General features: G+C 41.8%; 1 protein-coding gene across 1 annotated transcript; it reads left to right on the forward strand.

Annotated features, from left to right (window-relative positions):
- The first annotated feature begins 5,192 nt into the window (after positions 1-5,192).
- LOC100191450 (uncharacterized) lies at positions 5,193-9,361 on the forward strand. The gene is made up of 13 exons (NM_001136883.1): positions 5,193-5,372; positions 5,596-5,696; positions 5,810-6,016; positions 6,418-6,666; positions 6,789-6,998; positions 7,179-7,334; positions 7,437-7,596; positions 7,703-7,854; positions 7,943-8,030; positions 8,145-8,218; positions 8,317-8,391; positions 8,481-8,715; positions 8,828-9,361. Exons 2-13 carry the CDS (start codon positions 5,625-5,627, stop codon positions 9,217-9,219), a joined length of 2,070 nt encoding a protein of 689 aa, NP_001130355.1. The 5' UTR covers positions 5,193-5,372; positions 5,596-5,624; the 3' UTR covers positions 9,220-9,361.
- Positions 9,362-24,385: the final 15,024 nt, after the last annotated feature.

Consider the following 24,385-nt stretch of genomic DNA (forward strand, 5'->3'; position numbering starts at 1 on the left):
GACTATGGTTACAAATTAACCAAAGTTCCTCTTCTATGTGATAATGAGAGTGCAATCCGCATGGCGGATAATCCCGTTGAGCATAGCCGCACTAAACACATAGCCATTCGGTATCACTTTTTAAGGGATCACCAACAAAAGGGAGATATCGAGATTTCATACATTAATACTAAAGAACAACTAGCCGATATCTTTACCAAGCCTCTTGATGAACAAACTTTTAACAAACTTAGGCATGAGCTAAATATCCTTGATTCTAGGAACTTCTTTTGTTAATTTGCACACATAGCTCTTTTATATACCTTTGATCATGTCTCTTTCATATACTATGACTAATGTGTTTTCAAGTCTATTTCAAACCAAGTCATAAGTGTATTGAAAGGAAATTGGAGTCTTCGGCGAAGACAAAGGCTTCCACTCCGTAACTCATCCTTCGCTGTCGCTCCGCGCAACTCTCCATCTTTGGGGGAGAAAGCATCTCTCCTACTTTGGTATAATCTTCACTCATATGTTTTATTTGCCAAAGGGGAGAAAAGTAAAAGGGCTCTAATGATTCCGTTTTTGGCGATTTATGCCAAAGGGGGAGAGAGCATGAGCCCAAAGCCACCACCACCTAATTTTAAAAAATGATTTTCAATTGGAAATTTCACATTGGTATCTTTTGAGTTCAAAAGGGGGAGATAGTAGAATTTTCAAAATTGATATCTTAAAACCCTCTTGAACACTAAGAGGAGAATTTCATTTAGGGGGAGTTTTGTTTAGTCAAAGGAAAAGCATTTGAAACAGGGGGAGAAAATTTCAAATCTTGAAAATGCTTCTCAAAATCTTATTAATCTACCTTTGACTATTTGCAAAAGGACTTTGAAAAGGATTTACAAAAAAATTTGCAAAAAAAACAAAACATGTGGTGCAAGCGTGGTCCAAAATGTCAAAAATTAAAGAAACAATCCATGCATATCTTATAAGTATTTATATTGGCTTAATTCCAAGCAACCTTTGCACTTACAATCTTGCAACTAGTTCAATTTATGTATTTCATACTTGCTTTGGTTTGTGTTGGCATCAATCACCAAAAAGGGGGAGATTGAAAGGGAATTAGGCTTACACCTATTTCCTAAATGATTTTGGTGGTTGAATTGCCCAACACAAATAAATTGGACTAACTAGTTTGCTCTAGTGTATAAGTTATACAGGTGCCAAAGGTTCACACTTAGCCAATAAAAAGACCAAGAATTGGGTTCAACAAAGAGAGCAAGGGATAACCGAAGGCAGCCCTGGTCTGGTGCACCGGACTGTCCGGTGTGCCACCGGACAGTGTCCGGTGCACCAGGGGACTTCACACTGAACTCCTCACCTTCGGGAAAATCCAGAGGCGCTCCGCTATAATTCAGCGGACTGTCCGGTGCCCCAGGGAAGAGCGACTCTGGAACTCACCAGCTTCGGGAATTTGCTCCGCTATAATTCACCGGACATGTCCGGTGTACACCGGACTGTCCGGTGAGCCAGCAGAGCAACGGCTACTTCGCGCCAATGGTCACCTGCAGAAGCATTAAATGCGCGCCAGAGCGCGCAGAAGTCAGGCACACGCGAAGTGGTGCACCAGACACTCTAAAGTGCATGTCTGGTGTGCCACCGGACATCCAGGCGGGCCCAGCAGTCAGAGCTCCAACGGTCGGAACCCAACGGCCTGGTGACGTGGCTGGCGCACCGGACACTGTCCGGTGTGCACCGGACTGTCCGGTGCACCATGCGACAGACAACCCCACCAAACGACTAGTTTGGTGGTTGTGGTTATAAATACCCCCAACCACCCCACATTCAAGTCATCCAAGTTTTCCTACTTCAACCACTTACAAGAGCTCTAGCATTCAATTCTAGACACACCCAAGTGATCAAATCCTCTCCAAATTCCACACAACGCCTTAGTGATTAGTGAGAGAGATTTGCTTGTGTTCTTTCGAGCTCTTGCGCTTGGATTGCTTTCTTCTTTAATTCTTTCTTGCGATCAACTCAATTGTAACCAAGGCAAGAGGCACCAATTGTGTGGTGGCCTTTGCGGGGAAGTTTTGTTCCCGTTTGATTGAGAAGAAGAAGCTCAATCGGTCCGGGGGACCGTTTGAGAGAGGGAAAGGGTTGAAAGAGACCCGATCTTTGTGACCACCTCAACGGGGAGTAGGTTTGCAAGAACCAAACCTCGGTAAAACAAATCCGCGTGTCACACTCCTTATTCACTTGTGATTTGTTTTGCACCCTCTCTCGCGGACTTGATTATATTTCTAACGCTAACCCGACTTGTAGTTGTGATTAACTTTGTAAATTTCAGTTTCGCCCTATTCACCCCCCTCTAGGCGACTTTCAGTCTTGGCTCACCAGACACTGTCCGGTGCACACCGGACAGTCCGGTGTGCCAACTGACCGTTGGCTCGGGCCACACGTCGCCCACTGATTGCGCTGCCAACCGTTGGCGCAGTCGACCGTTGGCTCACTGGACAGTCCGGTGCACCACCGGACAGTCCAGTGAATTATAGCCGTACGCCGCCAGACTTCTCCCGAGAGCGACCTGTTCACCGGTGTTCAGCCTGGCGCACCGGACAGTCCGGTGTGCCAGACTGAGCTGAGTCTTGGCTGTACACAGCCAAGCCTTTTGCATTTCTTTTCTTTTCTTCTTCTTCTTGTTTCTAACACTTAGACAAGTATATTAGTACACAAAAACCAATGTACTAAGTCTAGAAACATACCTTCTCTTTGATTTTTTACTTCTATAGCATTTGACATGCTTGAGTTCTGATGTTGGACTCATAAATCATCAAGTCAGCTTGACTTGATCTAGATTGACATTTCTGAGCTCCAACATCCTGCAAAGGTCACATAGACTATCTCCAAACACAGGAACAACCCAAACTAAAGGTCAAGGTGCACTTTGCTCTTTTGGGCTGCTTCCAGTTCTGGTTTTGACATTGGTTCTCCTTCTAGTGACCTTGTTCACTTCTTAGAGCTTGATCTTGAGCCTTATGACTTACACCACATAACTATAGCTGTTACCTCATTGGTAGTAAGTCATGTCTTTATGTAGTGATCCTTGATGTGCCATAGCTCTTCTCAACTCGATCACCCTTGACTTTGCAAGTCTTCTTCTTCACCCTTGGCTTTGGGTTCCTCAGCCTCTTTGACCTTCTCCCTGCACTTTGTACCTCGAAGTTCTTCTTGCCTCCATCCTTGGCTTGATCAGTTGTTTCCGAGCTACGCACCCGAGTATCACTTTTGCAATGGTCGTCCTACTTGTGATGTCCATTATCTATCCATCATCTAGTCCTTGGACCATCACACTTGTTCACTTGTGTTGAACCCTGTTAGCTTTACACTAAGCACCTGTTCAACCCTTAGCACACTTGTTAGTCCTTTAATTGAGTTGTCATCCAAACACCAAAACCTACAAGAGAGCTTTCACATATCTCTACTATACTTAAAGCACCAGTTTCAACGGTCGTCCCGCGTCATTTTTTTACAAACAAGTCTTTACATTTCTTTCAAATCAACTCAGCATAAAATATAAAAAGCGATGTAGGAGGTGGGGTTTGAACCCACCACCTGATGGGAGAAGGGTGGGAGACACTGGGCAAAACTGTCTAACAAGTAGAACATCATGCTCAGGTGGTTATAATATTGAATATAAATTGTATATATGTATATATGATTTTTGTAAAATAAAAAAAATTGTGTCGGGCCGGGCTAGAACTACGGGCCGAGGCTACGACCCAAGCACCGCACGACGCTCGTGCCAGGTTGACCCAGGCACTATTAAATGGGTCGTGCCTCGATCCGGCTCGCCAGACACGACCTAATTGGCCATCTATACCTTCACACGATAATAATGGTCTTCACCTCAGTTACCACCACCTCGTTCGCCATTATACTTTTCTCTCTCCCCTCATGCCTCCACCTCTGCGCCACCCCATTCTCGGCAGAGGGCGTAGGACCATGCGCCTCCTTCCCGTATTCGTCTGACACCAGCCTCGACATCGACTCGCGTAGTGGCTATTGCACGTCCACGAGGATATTTCACATCATGCGCGTACCATCGTTTTTGCCGTCGTCAGACGTCTCGTTCGTCTTCCCGGCCTTCGCCCTGTTCTTCCTCCCCAACCTGCTGCCCCCCGCCCACGGCCACAGCTGCGAGCCGACTGACGCTCGTCGACTCGGGTATGGGGCGAGTCGGACATGCTCCTGGCCTTTGTCCGTGCGTGCCATCGAGGAGGACATGGTGACGCCTGCCACGGTTATGTTATCTTGACGATGAGGAGTCTAGGTCTGAGACATTGGACAACCAAGGCCCGTAGCGTGGCAGCAGTCGGCATATGCTACGGAGTTGGTGGTGGTGTTGTGCCGCTTCGGCGGGTCTAGGGCTGGAAAGACACTCGCATTCTCTCGCTGTTCTCAGATTGACGGCTGGTGCGGGTGCCTCTCGGTTTGGAGCTGCTCCGGCTGAGTTTCTTTCTCCGCTTGCGTGCTCTCTCCCTATATATCTAGCGGTATATTATTTATGTCGCCTCCAGATACACAGGTCTTCGTCGTGTCTTTCTACGGCAACGAATAGGTATGTGCGCCTCTTCCCTTGCCCTCCTGCTCTACGAAACCTTGAAAGTGGGGGAGACGAGAGATTGATGTCTTTGATTTGCTGCCTATGGTACCCCTGAGTTCATAAAAAATATTATGCGAAGAGCAGAGACAATCAATAAAAAATCTTGAGATCTTTTTGGTGAATAATTTACGTGGGTAGTGTTGTGAGCCGTCGCGCACAAGTAACCGACTAGTTGCAAATCATGTTGTGGTGGCCTGTGACGTTGATGTGCTGGCCCATTTCAGATTTTTGGTTTATTTTTTGGTGGCCTGTTGGAGAGCATAACAAACAAATAATTGATGAACATTTTAAGCAGCTCCAAGAACTACTTTTAATTTTAAGGGTGATTTTATAGGATTTTTTTTTTGAGATGAAAGTCATCCCCTCGGCAACCTGCCTTCAAACGAGTCAATGCGCCATCCAGGCCGTTAAATTCAAAACGGAGGGCTCGGGATGGGATTCCTCCGGATCCGGCCGCTAACGGCTCTCTGCTGCTGTCCCCGTCCCGAGCCAACCAACGGATTTCCAAACCCCAATTCTTCTCCGCCATTCTTGCCTCTGCCGACGCCCTCTACCCTATTTCAAAACATTTCAAACCACTCTTCGCCCCCTTCCTCTCCTCTCATCCCCTTCCCCCCTCCACTCTCTCGTGTGTGGTCTCGCCCCTGAGGTTCCTGATCGCACCATCTCCCTCCGGCGACAGTCCGCCGCCCCGCCCCGCGCGCTCGACGAGGCCGCTCCGGGTGGTGAAGAGGTGAGTGTCCTACTTGTGATTCGCCCAGAGATTGGATCCGGTCGTCCGCTGCATAGCATGAATCCTCCGCTGAGGGGGGAACCGTTTTGAGAGATGGGTGGGGTGTTGTCTCAGCTTCCTGTTTAGCGCTGTGGAACCGTTGCTCTGGGGTACGTGGTGCGCGCGGGGAGGTATGTGTGTGTTGCCGCGAAGTTGCGTTTGATCTGTGGAATCGCGCCTGCAGGGTGCTGCTGCAGTGTCTCCCCTCTCGCTATGAGTAGTGCTGTGAAGGACCAGCTACAGCAGATGTCGACGACGTGCGATTCTCTCCTGTTGGAGCTCAACGTAAGTTCTTTATCTATCTAATTCCACAGTTTTCTCTCCGATCTTTTTGTTGGTACGCCGTTCGGCGAGCCCGGTGCGGGATAAATTAAGGCATTTTTCCTGGGTCGTGTCAGGTGATTTGGGATGAGGTCGGTGAGCCCGACATGGCGAGGGACCGGATGCTGCTGGAGCTCGAGCAGGAGTGCCTCGACGTCTACAAGAGAAAGGTCGACCAGGCCAATCGATGCAGGGCCCAGTTGCGGCAGGCCATTGCGGAGGCAGAGGCCGAGCTCGCTGGCATATGCTCGGCCATGGGCGAGCCACCGATACATGTTAGACAGGTTAGTTTCTGTGCTTTGAAGTATCATATACCATGAAAGAAACAAGTAACATTTGAGTACTACTGCTGTACTGCAGAAAGATATTCTACAGAATTTTCTCTCATGATCTTTTTTGTCATTGCAACTTTAGGGCTGTGATAGTGTGATAGCTATTGGCTAGATGTGCAGGTTACTTGTACTCTGCTATATTGAAGGCTTACAAAAATAACTGTAGTGTGATCTACTGGTAATTCTTACCCTCTGTAGTGAAAAATGTTAGTAGAGTAAGAACTTGAATGGTTTAAGGGAGTAACCGAACAAAATTGTGCGGTATTAAGGTCAGGAACTGCATGCATTCTGTTATGAAGACTGAATGTTTCAGTAGTGACTCCATCAATAATTTGTTTTCTTTCAAATGGCAGTCAAATCAGAAGTTACAAGGTTTAAGGGAAGTATTGAATGCGATTGTCCCATACTTGGAGGAGATGAGAAAGAAGAAAGTTGAAAGATGGGACCAATTTGTTGATGTGATCGAGCAAATTAAGAAGGTTGCATCTGAAATCAGGCCTGCAGATTTTGTACCCTTTAGAATTCCTGTGGATCAGTCTGATCTGTCATTAAGAAAGCTGGAGGAGCTAACGAAAGAGCTGCAATCCCTTCAGAAGGAGAAGGTCAGCATCACTTGTTCAAATCCTCTTTATTTGTCTAATGAATATTACTCCCAATGTCTATTATTTTCCTTCAATACTCATACAAGTCTATAAATCTTCTTGTCTGTGCCTGTTTTTAACAGAGTGATCGGCTGAAGCAAGTCATGGAACATCTTAACACTTTGCATTCGTTATGCGAGGTGCTTGGTGTAGACTTCAAACAAACAGTAAATGAGGTGCACCCTAGCCTGGGTGAGGCTGATGGATCAAAGAACCTAAGCAACTGTACAATTGAAAGCCTTGCATCAGCTGCAAGCAGACTGCGTGAATTGAAAGTCCAGAGGATGCAAAAGGTTAGCACTCTTTATATCACTTGAGAAATTTCAATGATTCAGCGCAGTCAACCGTCAATCTTTTGATTATTCAGTGCATTCACTAGTGTCAAATTTGATTCTTCAGCACAGGCAACCCTCAACAATTTTCAATTATTTAGTGTCTTTAACATTGTTAATATGAAATTCTGAATGTCACAGCTTCAAGATTTGGCCTCTAGCATGCTTGAACTTTGGAATCTCATGGATACACCACTTGAAGAACAGCAGATGTTCCAGAATGTAACGTGCAATATTGCTGCTTCTGAACATGAAATAACTGAGCCTAACACGCTCTCTATTGACTTCCTCAGCTACGTGAGTTCATTGTTCTTCAGATATTGCTCATGCCACTGTTGCTATGTTTTTCTATGTTTGAGCTAGGAATGTTCTGAGATTGTATCTTGATCTAAAATATAGGTGGAATCTGAAGTTTTAAGACTCGAGCAACTTAAAGCGAGCAAGATGAAAGACCTTGTTCTAAAAAAGAAGACAGAACTGGAAGAGCATAGGAGACGTGCTCATTTGATTGGCGAGGAAGGCTATGCAGCTGAATTTAGCGATGAGGCTATTGAGGCAGGTAAAGATCATATCCTGGGATGTAAACTTGTGTCCATTAAAATGTATTGCAGACCTGAAAATAATGGGAACATGAGAACGATCTTATCTACCTTCGCTTCCTACAGGAGCTGTTGATCCTTCGCTGGTGCTGGAACAAATTGAGGCTCACATTGCCACAGTGAAAGAGGAAGCCTTTAGCAGGAAGGATATTCTCGAGAAGGTTGAAAGATGGTTGAATGCATGTGAGGAGGAAGCTTGGCTGGAAGATTACAACAAAGTAGCAATGCTGGTCAACTTTATATGCAAATCTCTGTTCTGTTTTTGTTTACTGGATATTAAAAGTTCCCTGAACATGACATCTATAGGATGACAATCGTTATAATGCCGGGAGGGGGGCCCACTTGACACTCAAAAGGGCTGAGAAAGCTCGTATTTTGGTTAACAAGATCCCAGGTAATATTTGCCTGTCAGATTTCTATTAGAACTATCACAGATTTTATGTGTTCTGATCATAGAATGTTACTCATCATAGTTCGAACCAATTTACCATTGCCATGCCTGAAACAGGACTGGTAGATGTTTTAACCACAAAAATTGTAGCCTGGGAGGCAGAAAGAGGAAAGGAATTCACATACGACGGTGTAAGTTTTCTTATTCTTGTACTTTTTTTTCTTGGATGTTTATTTCCTTTGGATATTTAGTATTTTTCTAAAATGTATTTCATGCAATATTTTTTCAGGTCCGCCTTATGTCAATGCTTGAAGAGTACATGATCGTTCGCCAGGAGAAAGAGCTACAGAAGAAGAGGCAAAGGGTATTATTTCCATGCTCAATATTTCTACATTGCATAAACCTAATGTTTTAACTGGACCTGATGTTGTAATACCTTATTCCGATCTGCAGGATCAGAAGAAAATCCAGGATCAACTCAAAGCTGAGCAGGAAGCGCTCTATGGATCAAAACCAAGTCCTTCTAAGCCTCAAAGCACGAAGAAGGCGCCTAGGCACTCCATGGGTGGTGCGAACCGAAGACTGTCTCTTGGTGGAGCCACTATGCAAGCCCCCAAAACAGATATACTGCACTCCAAGACAGCTCGTGCCGCCAAGAAGGCTGAAGATTTGGGCGCTTTATCTCCTAGTAATCTTTCTTTCCCATTCATCTACTGCAATGCTGGTTCTTCTTTTCCTTTCATCTCCTGTTAAACTTCCTTTCACTTGCATACGATTCTGATGGAGCCTAGCGCTTTCAGGTAGTAGAGGCTTGGACATTGCCGGTCTTCCCATCAAGAAGTTATCTTTCAACGCAAGCACTTTGCGAGAGGCAGAAACACCGCGCAAGCCTTTTGCCCAGATCATGCCAGGAAACAACGTCTCACCGATGCCTACGCGGCCCATCTCCAGCGCCACAGAGGAAGAGAACAAAACCCCCAGGACATTTGTAGGAGGGCTCAATGCGAAAACGCCGGCGACAGTGACGGCTCCTATGCAGATGGCGATGACACCAGCCGTGGCTAACAAGGTCATAGCCACTCCTGCAACCCTTTTCCAGGAGAAGGCAGATTCGCCAGCACTGCCAGCGGACATCGAGTACTCGTTCGAAGAGAGGCGGCTCGCTGTTTACCTGGCCAGGCAAGTGGCTTAAACTCGGTCATTCACGTAGTTGAAAGCTGAACTGACTGCGATTTCTCGTCAGAGGCCAATGTTACCTGTTGGTCGATACTCGATAGTAGTCGGCCTCGTTCGTACCTTGCAGTACTATTCTGATTCATAGCCATATTTGCTACAGCTAGTAAGGATTTATTTGGGTACTCTAATATTGATCTCAATCCACATGTGTTGAAATGAATTGGAGTGTAAATTAATTTAAGTTACACTTCAATCTATCTCAATACATGTGGATTTGGGAGTTTTAGACCCGTATCGTAAGTTGTATAGCTTCACCTGGTTGCATCGTGGATGACCTGTTATTGTTTATTACTGTTATCCAAATATCTTGCCGCATGTTATGTTTCTGATCTCAAATCTTTGGGATAATCTGGTTTGTTGTCTAGGAATCATCATCCTGGAATATTTCGTAGTGTGTGAGTGGTGCAGTGTGTGCGGTGTGCCCGATATCGATCAGCATCTCAGCGCCTTTTTGTAAGGTTAATGTCAGTAATATGCGCGAACGAGCTCGGTGTCCCAAGGGATATATACGTCCAAGTAGCTTCTGCTTTACACGTGAATTATAATGTGGGGGTAATCTTATGATAGGTACAACTAGGGACGGCAACAGGTACATACCCGTCTGGTTATCCATGATACATAATTCTATTTCTATCTGTCGGGTTACCCATATATGCTCGCGGGTATAAAATCTTACCCTTATCCGTACTCGCGCGGGTATTTTTATTCGTCGGGTAACCCGTACCCGCTATTAAAGTCTTAAATTCTAATATACCCATCACTCAAAATATTAAATAAACAAACAAAAATAACTTCAACTTCACATATAACAAATCATATGATTACATAACTTGGTATCTAGATAAATGATAGCTAGATAAGAGTTTTATTTTAGCTAAGATGAGCTCTATTAGATGATTATAGTGGTATTGATGTAGGTATATTTTACCCATGGGTAGAGGTTTTTACCCATTAACATACCCGCGGGTAGAGAAATCATCCCGTACCTGCCTTCATATCGGATAAAAACCGTCGGGTATTTGGGTTTCGGGTACCCATTGTCATCTCTAGGTACAATAGCCCTTCATGAGTATGAATGAATTCTTTAGGAGAAAAAATTTAAGAATTCTCAAGTGACCTAGTAAGGAGAATGATAACTGACACTGACTCTAGTTGCTGGGCTATGTTCGGGTCAGATACACCGACTCTACAACGTGTTGCGAAGTGGCTTCTTACATAATGTGCTACATGGGTGTGAGCGCAATTGGAATACATTCGCTTTCATTTATATAAAGGTCCACAATAAATTAGGGTACAAAAAGCTACATGAATTGATGTTCGTGAATTACAACCTATGTCTACACATTCAATGTGCATCAGCTACGCCTGAGCCTAGTGAGTTGATCCTGCCTAAGCCCTCATGGATCTCTCATTACATAGGCATAATGAAGCCATCCGAGATTGGATGGAGAGATGGAAATATAATGCACCTCCAACATTAGATGAAGACTCATCTCACATTGACACACTTGTTTCTAACAAGTTGTTTATGTCAATTGCCCTACAACATCGAGACATAGAAGATGTACATGCATGGACTGATACAAGAGCTGGTGACACCCACCTTGAAAAAAGGAAAACAATTTTTTTGCCTTCCGAACACAAAGGAAAAACAATTAAACTTAATGATGAGAAAGAAGAGTTTGGGACTGAAGAAAACACAACTGACCCTAGTGAAGGTGATGGTGGCAACGATGATGATGGTAGCCATGGGATGGTGGCGACGATGATGCTGGAACATATGGTGCTGGGAGGTAGTCATACAGGTGGGAGTGGTACGAGGGACTGGAGATTCAAAGGAGACAGTCAGTTCACCCATGCCTCCCAAGATTCCGCACATCATTTGCAACTCGAGATGAGAAGCGACGATATCATTTGGTTTTACAGACCTGTTGATGATGGTAGCCACATTACAATTATCAGTTTCGACGTGACCAATACCACCATCAATCATGTATGGGTATTTACAACCACCTCTTCCACCCGCATATGTATACCCGAGGGCTAGTTTAGAGCTAAGGGGATGCAAACCTACTGAGGAAAACCCACCTATATATAACTAAATACCTTATTCAAATGTTATATGGAGGGGTTTGACACCCTGGGAAAATAAGGGGATCCCAAGGGAATTTTGGTTCCCAAATTATGTCCAAATTAGCGCGCTCACTCGGGGACTGCTGTCACACCCGTTTCTGAGGGGGCAGAGCCGGGTGCATAGCATATGTGTGCCAGGATCTATTTCCACACATATGTTGACGTCACAAGTGTAATATATCAAAAGAACAATGCATAAGAGCGTAAATAACGATTATATTAACATATTACACTTCGAACAGACGTAATGTCTTAACCTTTATTCATCAAAGTACATCGAACATGGACATCCATCCACAGGAAGATGACCGGGGGTATCACTAGACTAGCATCCATGGAGTTCAGCATCATATCTTCATCTGCAACTTCTGATCAAAATTAAGCAAGGGTGAGCTCACTTATGGTCGGGGCTCAGCAAGTGGGGGAAAAACTAATGCAGGTTTAACAAGGTGAGGCTAAGGTTGAGCAGTAAGCATTTTAGTTGGTCAACATTTTATTAGCAACACCTGTCTTACTAATAAGTGTGAATCCCAAGTATTCCCATTAAGCAAAGGTATAAGAGTATATCAAAAACACTTAAGTGAAACCACTTAAGCAAACCATTGGCAGATCATCGGGTCTCGATTTATTCCCATCTTCAAGTTCAATTATCATGTGAGGAGTCCAGGCTGCTCATAACCGTGAGCACGGCTGATATATCAGTTTTACACTCTGCAGAGGTGGTACAACTTTACCCACAAGTCGTGTATCCCCTCTAGCCTGGGTCGGCCAAAACCCATAAACACTTCCGAGGTGAGTGGCTAGGGATCCACTATGAGGCTTTCACAAAATACACTTAATACGAAGCAACCCGCTAAGGTTTCTAAAGACGATGGTGGTGGCCCCCTAGGTGAGGTACCTTAGCCAAGACTACGTCACCATGTTAACGTGGGCTGCCAACACCTACCGCTCCCCCTCTTGCCCATATTTCAGGTAAGGTTGTCAGGCACTAAGCATATAAAGCTAATTACCAAAGCCAGAGCCATGATAGCACTTGTGGTTGCACTGTTTTCCCGGGTGGTCACTCCATGTTTCAATTATCACAATATGATCTTGTTTAATCATCGGATTAACAACAATAGTATAAACTTACCATTTGGAACATTGATATCATCAGTAGGAGTACCAGCATAAAGTTAAAGTTGTAGCAATAGCATAGCTACGAAGGTAAAGTATAATTCCTAGGTTTGATCAAGGAATAAGGTTGGAAAGGTTATCTAAATAGGTAACCCGTCAAATTATGCATATATATCCAAAAGAATAAACTTTATTAAATGTATTGTTTGGGATCAAACAGAGTATGCAGAGGGAGAAGTCCACTTGCCTTGCTTATTGAAAACTTGAGGTTCTTCCACGGATAGGAATAGATCTTGATTCTTAACTACTAGATCAACCACTGAATATCGCACAAACAAACAAGAAGAACAAACACCACTCAATATCATACCACATTCACCATACGTAAAGCTAAAAGAAAGCCTAATGAAAAGAGCGTTCATTTTTTTCAAAAACGTCGCAAGTAATGGTTATAATAAGAGGGTATTCTTTTCAAAAATGTGTGATCTATACTTTATAAAACAAGACATGAGCTTAAGAATATCTTAATTAAAATATGCAAATATTAGGTTCACCAATTTAATCTTTTATAAAACGGCATATGCGATACGTCTAAGATAAAGAGTTCATAAGACGATAAAACACGTTATAACGATATTAAACGATTTTTTAACCTTTTAGAAAAGATATATGTTATATATCAAAGGTTAATGAGTTATGAAACACATTATTAGACATTACTTTTATAAAAAGCTCATAAATAGATTAAACAACTTTTTATGTGAAAAGATCCTAATTATATTATTAATGACCTATTTAAGATGAGTTAGGTTATGGGTCTTAAGTGGATTTTCATGCAAAAAGGATAATAAACAAATAACTATCTTTTAATTTCATTAAAACACATAACATATATTATTATATTCGAAGTCAATATATATAAAGTAACATTTTAAGTTATAAAAGAACTTAAACTCTTATTACTTTATTTTATCCTTTAGGAAAAGCTAAGTGATTTGTATATAATGTGCACTAAAATCTATTAAATCATTAATCATGTCATAAACCTAGTTAAGAACAAATTGACTATAGGTTTGATTAATAAATTATGATAAAGGATAATTAATCTATTAATTATCTTTAATTCTATTGTAGAAACAAATGATCTAGTTAATTAAAATGAATACTATATTTATTGGTATATTATTAACTATCATTTTAGTTATGACAGTGTGAGTACTTAATTAAGCCATTATATCATTATTAGAAAAGTTATATGACATATTACTATTGTAAAGCATATAATTATGGATACTTAAATATGAGACTAAATGAGTTTTATATGAAGGGATAATAAATTATTATCATTCTATTAGAAAAAACACTAAATCTATATTTGTTGAGAAAACTACATTTAAACCGATAGGTCATCAATTTAAAGATATGAACACCAATTTTAGTATCTTTAGAAAACTCTATTCTTTCTGTTTCTCCTTTCTTTTCTAAATAGAAATTATATGTATAACTAAAATTGTTTATAATTCTTCTAACATTAATATTCTAAGAATTAATTGTAAATTACTAAATGAGACTTTTAATAACATATTCATGGTTATTACTACATACATAAATATTTTAATAATTCTACGTAATTTAGTGCCATACTTATGAATACATTTATCATGACTAGTGAAATATATTTTTATCTGACTAACATACGTGACCTCAGTGAAATGACTTAACCAATTCATAAAAATAAACTAATTATTACCTAATTATTTATACTATGAATAGTGATCTCTTTTTAGTTTTATCTTTCTTTCTGAAAGAAAAATGTGTTATAATAATGAGAGATCAAAACATCTAGTTAAACCACTGTTTATACTATAATATTTGTATTGCTATGAATTCTATACCACTTACATTTGTATTGCTATGAATTCTATGCCACTTACTAAATATATGTTACGAGGAGCTTTTATTATCTATTTAGTGGGTTTAAATGGACTTATGTATATAACTTTTTTAGAAAAAATAACTAAGATATTATTTATCTAGTGTTTACATCGCTAACACATGGTCTACTAAATTCCATCATTCCTCTTTTAAATCTTAAATTCTAAAACAATTGGAAACAAATAACATGAATAAGGTTAATATACTAATTCATCGCACGGATACTAAAAATCAATCGTTCGCATACATGAATTCCAAGTCACAACAAATAATTACCAAAATAATGAATTAATTCAAACTGTGATTTTGGAGTTAATAAAAACATTTGGGTTGTCTTTGATCTTGTGGTGAATGGAAGGATTCGATCGTGGTGAGACGAGGCGTTCGGACGGCGAGGCGCGGATGGTCCAGTTGGTGTGCTGCGTGATCGTGTCGATGGTGGACGGCGTAATTCCGGCAATGCGTTTGGACGGCGGGGCGCGAACTCCAGCGAGGCTCCACGAATGGCGAACGGCGTACGGATGCGGACGTTCCGGCGATGAGCTTCACGATGGCGAGCTGAGCACAGCGCGAGTAGGGGCTCGACGACGGGCACGTGATGTTGCTGCGGGTGCCGGGGTGCTCTGCAGACTAGCTTCGGTGACAGCGATCGACGGTGCGGTATTCAGCGAGCAAGACGTGGTGTGGTGTTCTCTGGGCGAGCTACGCGGTCGACGACAGACTGTTCTGGCGAGGCGGCGTTGTGAGAGAGAAAAAGGGAAGAGGCTTGGGTTGCTCGGCAGAGGAGGAAGCTTCGGCTCGATCGAGATTCTATAGAGGGAGGAGAGGAAAGCAGAGGGGCGCTAGGAGTCGGATAGTCGTGGTCGACGGCCATTAATGGTGAGATAATGGGAGAGGGAGAAACGGACGTGTTAAAGCTTCATAACGACGAAGACAAACGGTCGCGGACGGCTCGGCATCGGTTCCTGGGCGCGGACGTCGGGGTGCAGGGAGCTCGGGCGCGAGCGGCTGCGGTGTCACGGGTCTAGGCGCCGGCTTGCTCGGCTGCGCGCAGGGGCGTCGGGCGGGGTCGCGCAGGGCGTTGTCGCGGCGTCCTGGCGGGGTCGGCTGGCCGTGGCGTGGCCATGGCGCGGGACGCGGAGCGGCAGCTGCGAGTTGGTCCTGCGGCTGCTCGGGGGAGAGGAGAGAGGAATGGAAGGGAGGAGAGAGAAGGAGGGAGCAGGCGGCGACGGCTGTCCGGCAACATACGAACTGAAGAAGGAGATGAAGAGGCATGGTAGTGGGGCCTAGCTGTAAGTGAACGAGAGGATGTGAGTGAGCGTGAGTGGGCTGGATGGGGCCAAGGCCGATTGGCCAGGAGGGTGCGTGCGTTTCATTTTTTTTAATGTGTGCGTGAGTGCATGTATATAAATAATCATATATATTTATTTATATATCTATATATATATATAATAAATTCAAAAATAAAATAGGCAGTTTAAATAAATGTTTTTTAGATAAGAATCTATTATTTAAAAAAAATTGGGTTAACAAATCAAACCAACCAAAATTTATGATCCAACATGAATGCATCAATCACTCGATAAAATTTTATTTATTCAATAACTTGTTCCATATTTATATCACCATCTACATTATTTAAAAATATAAATATTTCTTTTTTCTATTGAAAATTAATAACTTAACTGGATTGCTTTTATGTGATGGATTTAGGGTGTTACAACTACTGAAAATAGTCTTATATTGGCTAAAGTAAAAGGGAAATGGGATTAACCAATTTAACTAATTGATTTTGGTGCTTGATGACAATCACAACCTTTCAGATTAACTAGTTTCTGTGATCTTTGATTCACATGCGCATAAGTTCATTCAATTCATTTTTAAGTCAGAAACAACTCAAAACCAACCAAAAAGGAGTAAAACTTGGAATAGAGGAACTTTGCCTTGTTCCACACTTTGGATAAGTTGTAAACATCCATAGGAAATTATTTAACTCATACAAATAGGTTGGAAGCTTAGATTCTCAAAATCACTATTTTGGAGCTAGTTTGAGCAAAAACAGGATTTTAAGTTGGAGAGAACAAAAAGTCCGAGATCCATGAGTTAGACTAGTTGGATTGACACTACTTATGTTTGTTGAAGTCATAGAAACATCCACAAGATCAGTAAAAAAGATTTGAAGAAGATTTGGCAAAAGAAGAAAAAACTAGGTTGCTGCCAAAGGCAACGGACCGGTCTAGTGAGGCTATATACCGAGTATGGAGGAAGCATGTCAAGTGCGATTTTCGGGCTGGTGCACCGGTGCCACTCCAGACCTTCTGACAGAAAGCCAACGGTCAATTGACAGATTCAACGATAACCTGCGGGGGCTGACTAACTTGGTTTGGTGGTGCACTAGACCGATACTGTAGGGGGTCCGGTGCACCACCCGATAGAGCAACTTTTCCTGCTTTTCTCCAATGTCTCTTTTTGTTGTTGGGGGCTATATAAATACCCCAACCAGCACATTGAAGACACAAGACTAACTCCAACCTACTACAAATTAAATGCAACATCTCTAAGCTTCCGAAGTCAATCTTGCACCGCATTTGATCAATTTGTGTTTGAGAGACATATCGACTTGCGTAATTGGGAGTTGCGAGTTTTTGTGATCTTGATTCGAGTTTCAATTCTCACTCTCTCCCCATTTTCTTTGATTGTAAAGCAAGTCAAGAGACTCTGTTCTTTGTGTGGAGGTCCTTGCGAGACTTGGTGTCCCTGAGATAGTGAAGAAAACTCATCAGATCTTTGTGGCCGTGTGAGAGAGGGAAATGGTTGAAAGAGACCTGTACTTTGCGGACTCCTCAACACCTCAATAGGGACATAAACTTTTTGGAATTAAACCTCAGGAAACAAAACACCTGTGCCTTTTGTGTTGATCACAATCTTTGCGATTTGGTTCTTCCTATCCCCTCTCTCTAGTTCTATTGCTTGCGATCGATTTGAGTTGGCTCCCAAAGTAATCCGCAATTGATCGAACAACTCTAAGCAAGAACAACTTATCTTCTACACTTCGATTTATTCTGTACTAGTTCTAAGGCTAACATGGGGTGATGTTTGTGTTCAAAGTTTGTAAATTTCAGGTATCGTCTATTCACCTCCCTCTAGCTGACTTTCAAATGTTATCAAAGCCCAGTACTTAGAGTTGAACAACTCGAAGTGATGTTTGGACAAAACGCCAAGAACGAGAAGGTGACGTCGGGAGGAAAACTCGAGCCTTCGGGAACAAAGCCCGAAGACAAGGTGCCATCGGGAGAGATCAAGTCATTCGACGACAAGCACAAAGCACAAGGAATGAAAGGAAGAATTCACCGGCTCTACCAAGTCACACAAGAAGAACAAGCTTGACAAGAAGAAAAAGAAGATGAAGAAGGTGGTGTACTATGAGATCGATTCTTCATTACCTTCGACATCGGGCGACGAATCAACCTCCTCCAAGCGCCAAGAGCGCAAAAAGAGTAACCAAATTCCATTTCGCTATCCTCGCGTTTCAAAACGCACTTAATTGCTTTTGATTCCATTAGGCAAACCACCTCAATTTGTGTAACACACCAAACTCCTATTTTTAGGATATAGGAAAATTCTCTAAAGATTTAAAATTTGAAGAGTCTTTATAATAAAATTATAAATTAAAACTATTTCCATAAAAGTTAAATAAATGTTAAATATAAAAATTTGGCTATGTGTTTGAATTATTTTCTTGAATAATTATTATGGTAAAGCATCTTACATGAATTATTCCTAGTGGTTATATGTATTGTTTGAAGCATTTGCTTAAATGAAAAAAATTAATTAATAAAAAATGCTTTGCATCCACGTTGAGTTTTCGTTTGTTGCAATTAATGTTTGAAATAGAAAATTTAACTTAACTCTAAATTAGACTTGAATTTAAATTTAAAATAGAAAGCAAAAATTTAAAAAAGAAAAAGGTAGTGGTAGAGCGTAGAAGCCCTTACGTAATCATAAGGGTGTTCTTGTTATAAGTTTCTTAACTAGGTTGTAAAATTTAAATTTAGTTAGTGCACAAGTTGTGACTTATCCAGTGGATGACTTTCTGCCTCCTAGGATCACAAGTCCTTACCTTTATATAGGCACTATCACCAGAAGCAAGAATGGTTTGCTCTGGCGCCTATAATTAGAAATAAAATATGAACTAATATAATGTTTCGATGTATGTTTGGTTGAACACCCCAAAAAATTAATTTAAAATTTAAATAAAATTATATTCTAAGATTTATTTGAATTTAAAAATTTTAAAAATATAATGTTTCTAAGATATATAAATGCAAGAAGACTAATATGCTTCCAAGCTTATCTCTGTACTTAGTCTTAGATTGAAAGTGAAATGGATTTGCAGGCAAAGAGAACACTTCCACTACTTATTCTTTCGGTATCAAATACTCTTTGCCCAACTCATGCACTTAAATTCATATCTTTCTTGTTAAAGGCCTACAAATTTCTTCGTTTTTGGAGTTTAATGCCAAAGGGCGAGAAATTACTATGCCAAAGCAAAAGGACCGCATCACCACCATGTTTTTCAAAACCTTTCAATCTTCCAAATTGGTACCTTATCATTTAAGAAACCCTCTTGATAGCTAAGAGGAAGAAAAACTATTTATGCCAAAGGGGATAATTGATTCACAGGGAGCTTTTATTTGGCAAAAGGAAAAGCATTTGAAAAAGGGGGAAATCTTTAAAAACTTAGAAATTCTTTTGAAAATTCTATTCTTATACATTAGGTCTAATGCAAATGAATTTGAAAAATATTTTATCAAAAGATTTGCAAAATCAAGCTAAGTGGTGCAAATTTGGTCCAAAATTTTAACTATGTCAAAAACATACACATACATGTGTACCAAGAACTACTTTCATTTTGGTAACTTATGAACACTTGTCTGAATTGCAAAACTAGTTACATTTCTATACTTCATATTTTTTTGGTCTGTGTTGGCATCAATCACCAAAAGTGGGAGATTGAAAGGGAATGGGCTTAACCATTTTCTCTAATTGATTTTGGCGCTTGATGACCATCACAACCTTTCAAACTAACTAATTTGCTTAGTTTTTTATTCATAGGTGTATAAGTTCATTCAATTCAGCTCTAAGGCAGAAATTGAAAGTCGCCTAGAGGGTGGGTGAATGGGGCGAATCTGAAATTTATAAACTTAAGCACAACTACAAGCCGGGTTAGCGTTAGAAATATAAATGAGTCCGAGAGAGAGGGCGAAAAACAAATTGTGAGCAAATAAAGAGTGAGACACAATGATTTGTTTTACCGAGGTTCGGTTCTTGCAAACATACTCCCCGTTGAGGTGGTCACAAAGACCGGGTCTCTTTCAACCCTTTCCCTCTCTCAAACGGTCACTTAGACCGAGTGAGCTTCTCTTCTCAATCAAACGGAACACAAAGTTTCCGCAAGGACCGCGTGCGAAGTAGTCGTTGCTCCGCTGGCACACGGGACAGTCCGGTGTGTCACCAGACACTGTCCGGTGAATTATAGCGGAGCGGCCTCCCATTTTCCCGAAGGTGAGGAGTTCAGCGTCGAGTTCCCTGGTGCACCGGACACTGTCCGGTGGCACACCGGACAGTCCGGTGAGCCAGACTAGGGTGCTTTTGGGTTGTCTTTTGCTCTCTTTGTTTGAACCCTTTTTTGGTCTTTTTATTGGCTTATTGTGAACCTTTGGCACCTGTAAAACTTATAGACTAGAGCAAACTAGTTAGTCCAATTATTTGTGTTGGGCAATTTAACCACCGAAATCAATTTAGGAAAAGGTATAAGCCTATTTCCCTTTCAATCTCCCCCTTTTTGGTGATTGATGCCAACACAAACCAAAGCAGATATAGAAATGCATAATTGAACTAGTTTTCATAATTGTAAGTGCAAAGGTTGCTTAGAATGAAACCAATAAATATTCTCTTAAGATATGCATGGATTGTTTCTTTATTTTTAACATTTTGGACCACGCTTGCACCATATGTTTTGTTTTTGCATATTCTTTTGTAAATTCTTTTCAAAGTCCTTTTGCAAATAGTCAAAGGTAAATGAATAAGATTTTGAGAAGCATTTTCAAGATTTGAAATTTTATCCCCCTGTTTCAAATGCTTTTCCTTTGACTAAACAAAACTCCCCCTCAATTAAATCCTCCTCTTAGTGTTCAAGAGGGTTTTAGATATTAGTTTTGAAGAGGTTGTACCAATTTGAAATAGAATACCGATTGAAAAATCATAACTCGAAATTTTTGAAATTGATGGTGGTGCGGTCCTTTTGCTTTGGGCTAATACTTTCTCCCCCTTTGGCATGAATCGCCAAAAATGGATACTTGAGTGAAATAACATAAGAGTGAAGATTGTACCAATGTTGGAGAGTTGCTCGGAGCGACGGCGAAGGATGAGTAATTTAATGGAGTGGAGTGGAAGCCTTTGTCTTCGCCGAAGACTCCAGTTCCCTTTCAATCTATGACTTGGTTTGAAATACACTTGAAAACACATTAGTCATAGCATATAAAAGAGACATGATCAAAGGTATATTAATGAGCTATGTGTGCAAAATATCAATAGAAATTCCGAGAATCAAGAATATTTAGCTCATGCCTAAGTTTGTTAAACGTTTGTTCATCTAGTGGCTTGGTAAAGATATCGGCTAATTGTTCTTTGGTGTTAATATATGCAATCTCGATATCCCCCTTTTGTTGGTGATCCCTTAGAAAATGATACCGAATGGCTATGTGTTTAGTGCGGTTATGCTCAACGGAATTATCCGCCATGCAGATTGCACTCTCATTATCACATAGAAGAGGAACTTTGGTTAATTTGTAACCATAGTCCCTAAGGGTATGCCTCATCCAAAGCAATTGCGCGCAACAATGACCTGCGGCAATATACTCAGCTTCGGCGGTAGAAAGAGCTACAGAATTTTGCTTCTTCGAAGCCCAAGACACCGATGTGCTCTTTCTATTAATTTTACACCCCGCCCAATCGGCATCCGAATAACCAATTAAATCAAATGTGGATCCCCTAGGATACCAAAGCCCAAACTTAGGAGTATGAACTAAATATCTCAAGATTCGTTTTACGGCCGTAAGGTGAGCTTCCTTAGGGTCGGCATGGAATCTTGCACACATGCATACGAAAAGCATAATATCCGGTCGAGATGCACATAAGTAGAGTAAAGAACCTATCATCGACCGGTATACCTTTTGATCTACGGATTTACCTCCCGTGTCGAGGTCGAGATGCCCATTGGTTCCCATGGGTGTCTTGATGGGCTTGGCATCCTTCATCCCAAACTTGTTTAGAATGTCTTGAATATACTTCGTTTGGCTAATGAAGGTGCCCTCGTGGAGTTGCTTCACTTGAAATCCTAAGAAGTACTTCAACTCCCCCATCATAGACATCTTGAATTTTTGTGTCATGATCCTACTAAATTCTTCACATGTAGATTCGTGAGTAGACCCAAATATAATATCATCAACATAAATTTGGCATACAAACAAATCATTGTCAAGAGTTTTAGTAAATAAAGTAGGATCGGCTTTTCCGACTTTGAAGCCATTAGTGATAAGGAAATCTCTTAGGAATTCATACCATGCTCTTGGGGCTTGCTTGAGCCCATAAAGCGCCTTAGAGAGTTTATATACATGGTTAGGGTACTCAGTATCTTCAAAGCCGGGAGGTTGCTCAACATAGACCTCCTCCTTGATTGGTCCATTGAGGAAGGCACTTTTCACGTCCATTTGGTAAAGCTTAAAGCCATGGTAAGTAGCATAGGCAAGTAATATACGAATTGACTCAAGCCTAGCTACGGGTGCATAGGTTTCACCAAAATCCAAACCTTCGACTTGTGAATATCCCTTGGCCACAAGTCGTTCTTTGTTCCTTGTCACCACACCATGCTCATCTTGCTTGTTGCGGAAGACCCACTTGGTTCCTACAACATTTTGGTTAGGACGTGGAACTAAATGCCATACCTCATTCCTAGTGAAGTTGTTGAGCTCCTCTTGCATCGCCACCACCCAATCCGAATCTTGTAGCGCTTCCTCTACCCTGTGTGGCTCAATAGAGGAAACAAAAGAGTAATGTTCACAAAAATGAGCAACACGAGATCTAGTAGTTATTCCCTTTTGAATATCGCCGAGGATGGTGTTCACGGGGTGATCTCGTTGGATTGCTTGGTGTACTCTTGGGTGTGGCGGTCTTGGAACTTGTTCATCTTCCTCATCTTGATCATGAGCATCTCCCCCTTGGTCATTGCTCTCCTCTTGAGGTGGCTCAACATCTTGATCTTCTCCTTCATCATTTTGAGCCTCATCCTCATCTTGAGTTGGTGGAGATGCTTGTGTGGAGGAAGATAGTTGATCTTGTGCTTGTGGTGGCTCTTCGAATTCCTTAGGACACACATCCCCAATGGACATGTTCCTTAGCGCGACGCACGGAGCCTCTTCATTATCTAGCTCATCAAGATCAACTTTCTCTACTTGAGAGCCGTTAGTTTCATCAAACACAATGTCACAAGAAACTTCAACTAGCCCAGAGGACTTGTTAAAGACTCTATATGCCCTTGTGTTTGAATCATATCCTAGTAAAAAGCCTTCTACAACCTTAGGAGCAAATTTAGATTTTCTACCTCTTTTAACAAGAATAAAGCATTTGCTACCAAAGACTCTAAAATATGAAACATTTGGCTTTTTATCGGTTAGGAGTTCGTATGATGTCTTCTTGAGGATTCGGTGTAGATACAACCGGTTGATGGCGTAGCTGGCGGTGTTGACCGCCTCGGTCCAAAACCGATCCAAAGTCTTGTATTCATCAAGCATGGTCCTTGCCATGTCCAATAGAGTTCTATTCTTCCTGTCCACTACACCATTTTGTTGTGGCGTGTAGGGAAAAGAGAACTCATGCTTGATGCCCTCCTCCTCAAGGAAGCCTTCAATTTGAGAGTTCTTGAACTCCGTCCCGTTGTCGCTTCTAATCTTCTTGATCCTTAAGCCGAACTCATTTTGAGCCCGTCTCAAGAATCCCTTTAAGGTTTCTTTGGTATGAGATTTTTCCTGCAAAAAGAACACCCAAGTGAAGCGAGAATAATCATCCACAATAACTAAACAGTACTTACTCCCATCGATGCTTATGTAAGCTATCGGTCCGAATAGGTCCATGTGTAGGAGCTTGAGTGGCCTGTCAGTTGTCATGATGTTCTTGTGTGGATGATGAACACCAACTTGCTTCCCTGCCTGACATGTGCTACAAACCCTGTCTTTCTCAAAATGAACATTTGTTAGTCCCAAAATGTGTTCTCCCTTTAGAAGCTTGTGAAGATTCTTCATTCCAACATGTGCTAGTCGGCGATGACAGAGCCTGCCCATGTTAGTCTTAGCAATTAAGCAAGTGTCAAGTTCAGCTCTATCAAAATCTACTAAGTATAGCTGACCCTCTAACACTCCCTTAAATGCTACTAAATCATCACTTCTTCTAAAGACAGTAACACCTATATCCGTAAAAAGACAGTTGTAGCCCATTTTACATAATTGCGAAACTGAAAGCAAGTTATAATCTAAAGAATCTACAAGAAAAACATTGGAAATTGTCGGGGACCATAATTAGGGGTACCCCCAAGACTCCTAATCTCAGCTGGTAACCCCCATCAGCACAAAGCTGCAAAGGCCTGATGGGCGCGATTCAGGTCAAGGCTCCGTCCACTCAAGGGACATGATCTCGCCTCGCCCGAGCCCAGCCTCGGGCAAAGGCAGCCGACCCAGGAGGATTCACGTCTCGCCCGAGGGTCCCCTCAAGCAACGGACGCACCTTCGACTCGCCCGAGGCCCAGCTCGGACAGGCTTCGCGGAGAAGCAACCTTGGCCGGATCACCACGCCAACCGACCGTATCGCAGGAGCATTTAATGCAA

The sequence above is a fragment of the Zea mays genome, chromosome 8, assembly GCF_902167145.1.
Source record: "Zea mays cultivar B73 chromosome 8, Zm-B73-REFERENCE-NAM-5.0, whole genome shotgun sequence".
In the NCBI taxonomy this organism is placed as follows: Eukaryota; Viridiplantae; Streptophyta; class Magnoliopsida; order Poales; family Poaceae; genus Zea; species Zea mays.

Excerpts from the sequence above, each read along its gene's own strand:
- LOC100191450 (NM_001136883.1), top strand. The coding sequence starts at position 5,625 with ATGAGTAGTGCTGTGAAGGACCAGCTACAGCAGATGTCGACGACGTGC. Across the intron at positions 7,855-7,942 it reads GGCTGGAAGATTACAACAAA|GATGACAATCGTTATAATGC; the intron begins GTAGCAATGCTG and ends TGACATCTATAG. Across the intron at positions 8,031-8,144 it reads TTTGGTTAACAAGATCCCAG|GACTGGTAGATGTTTTAACC; the intron begins GTAATATTTGCC and ends TGCCTGAAACAG.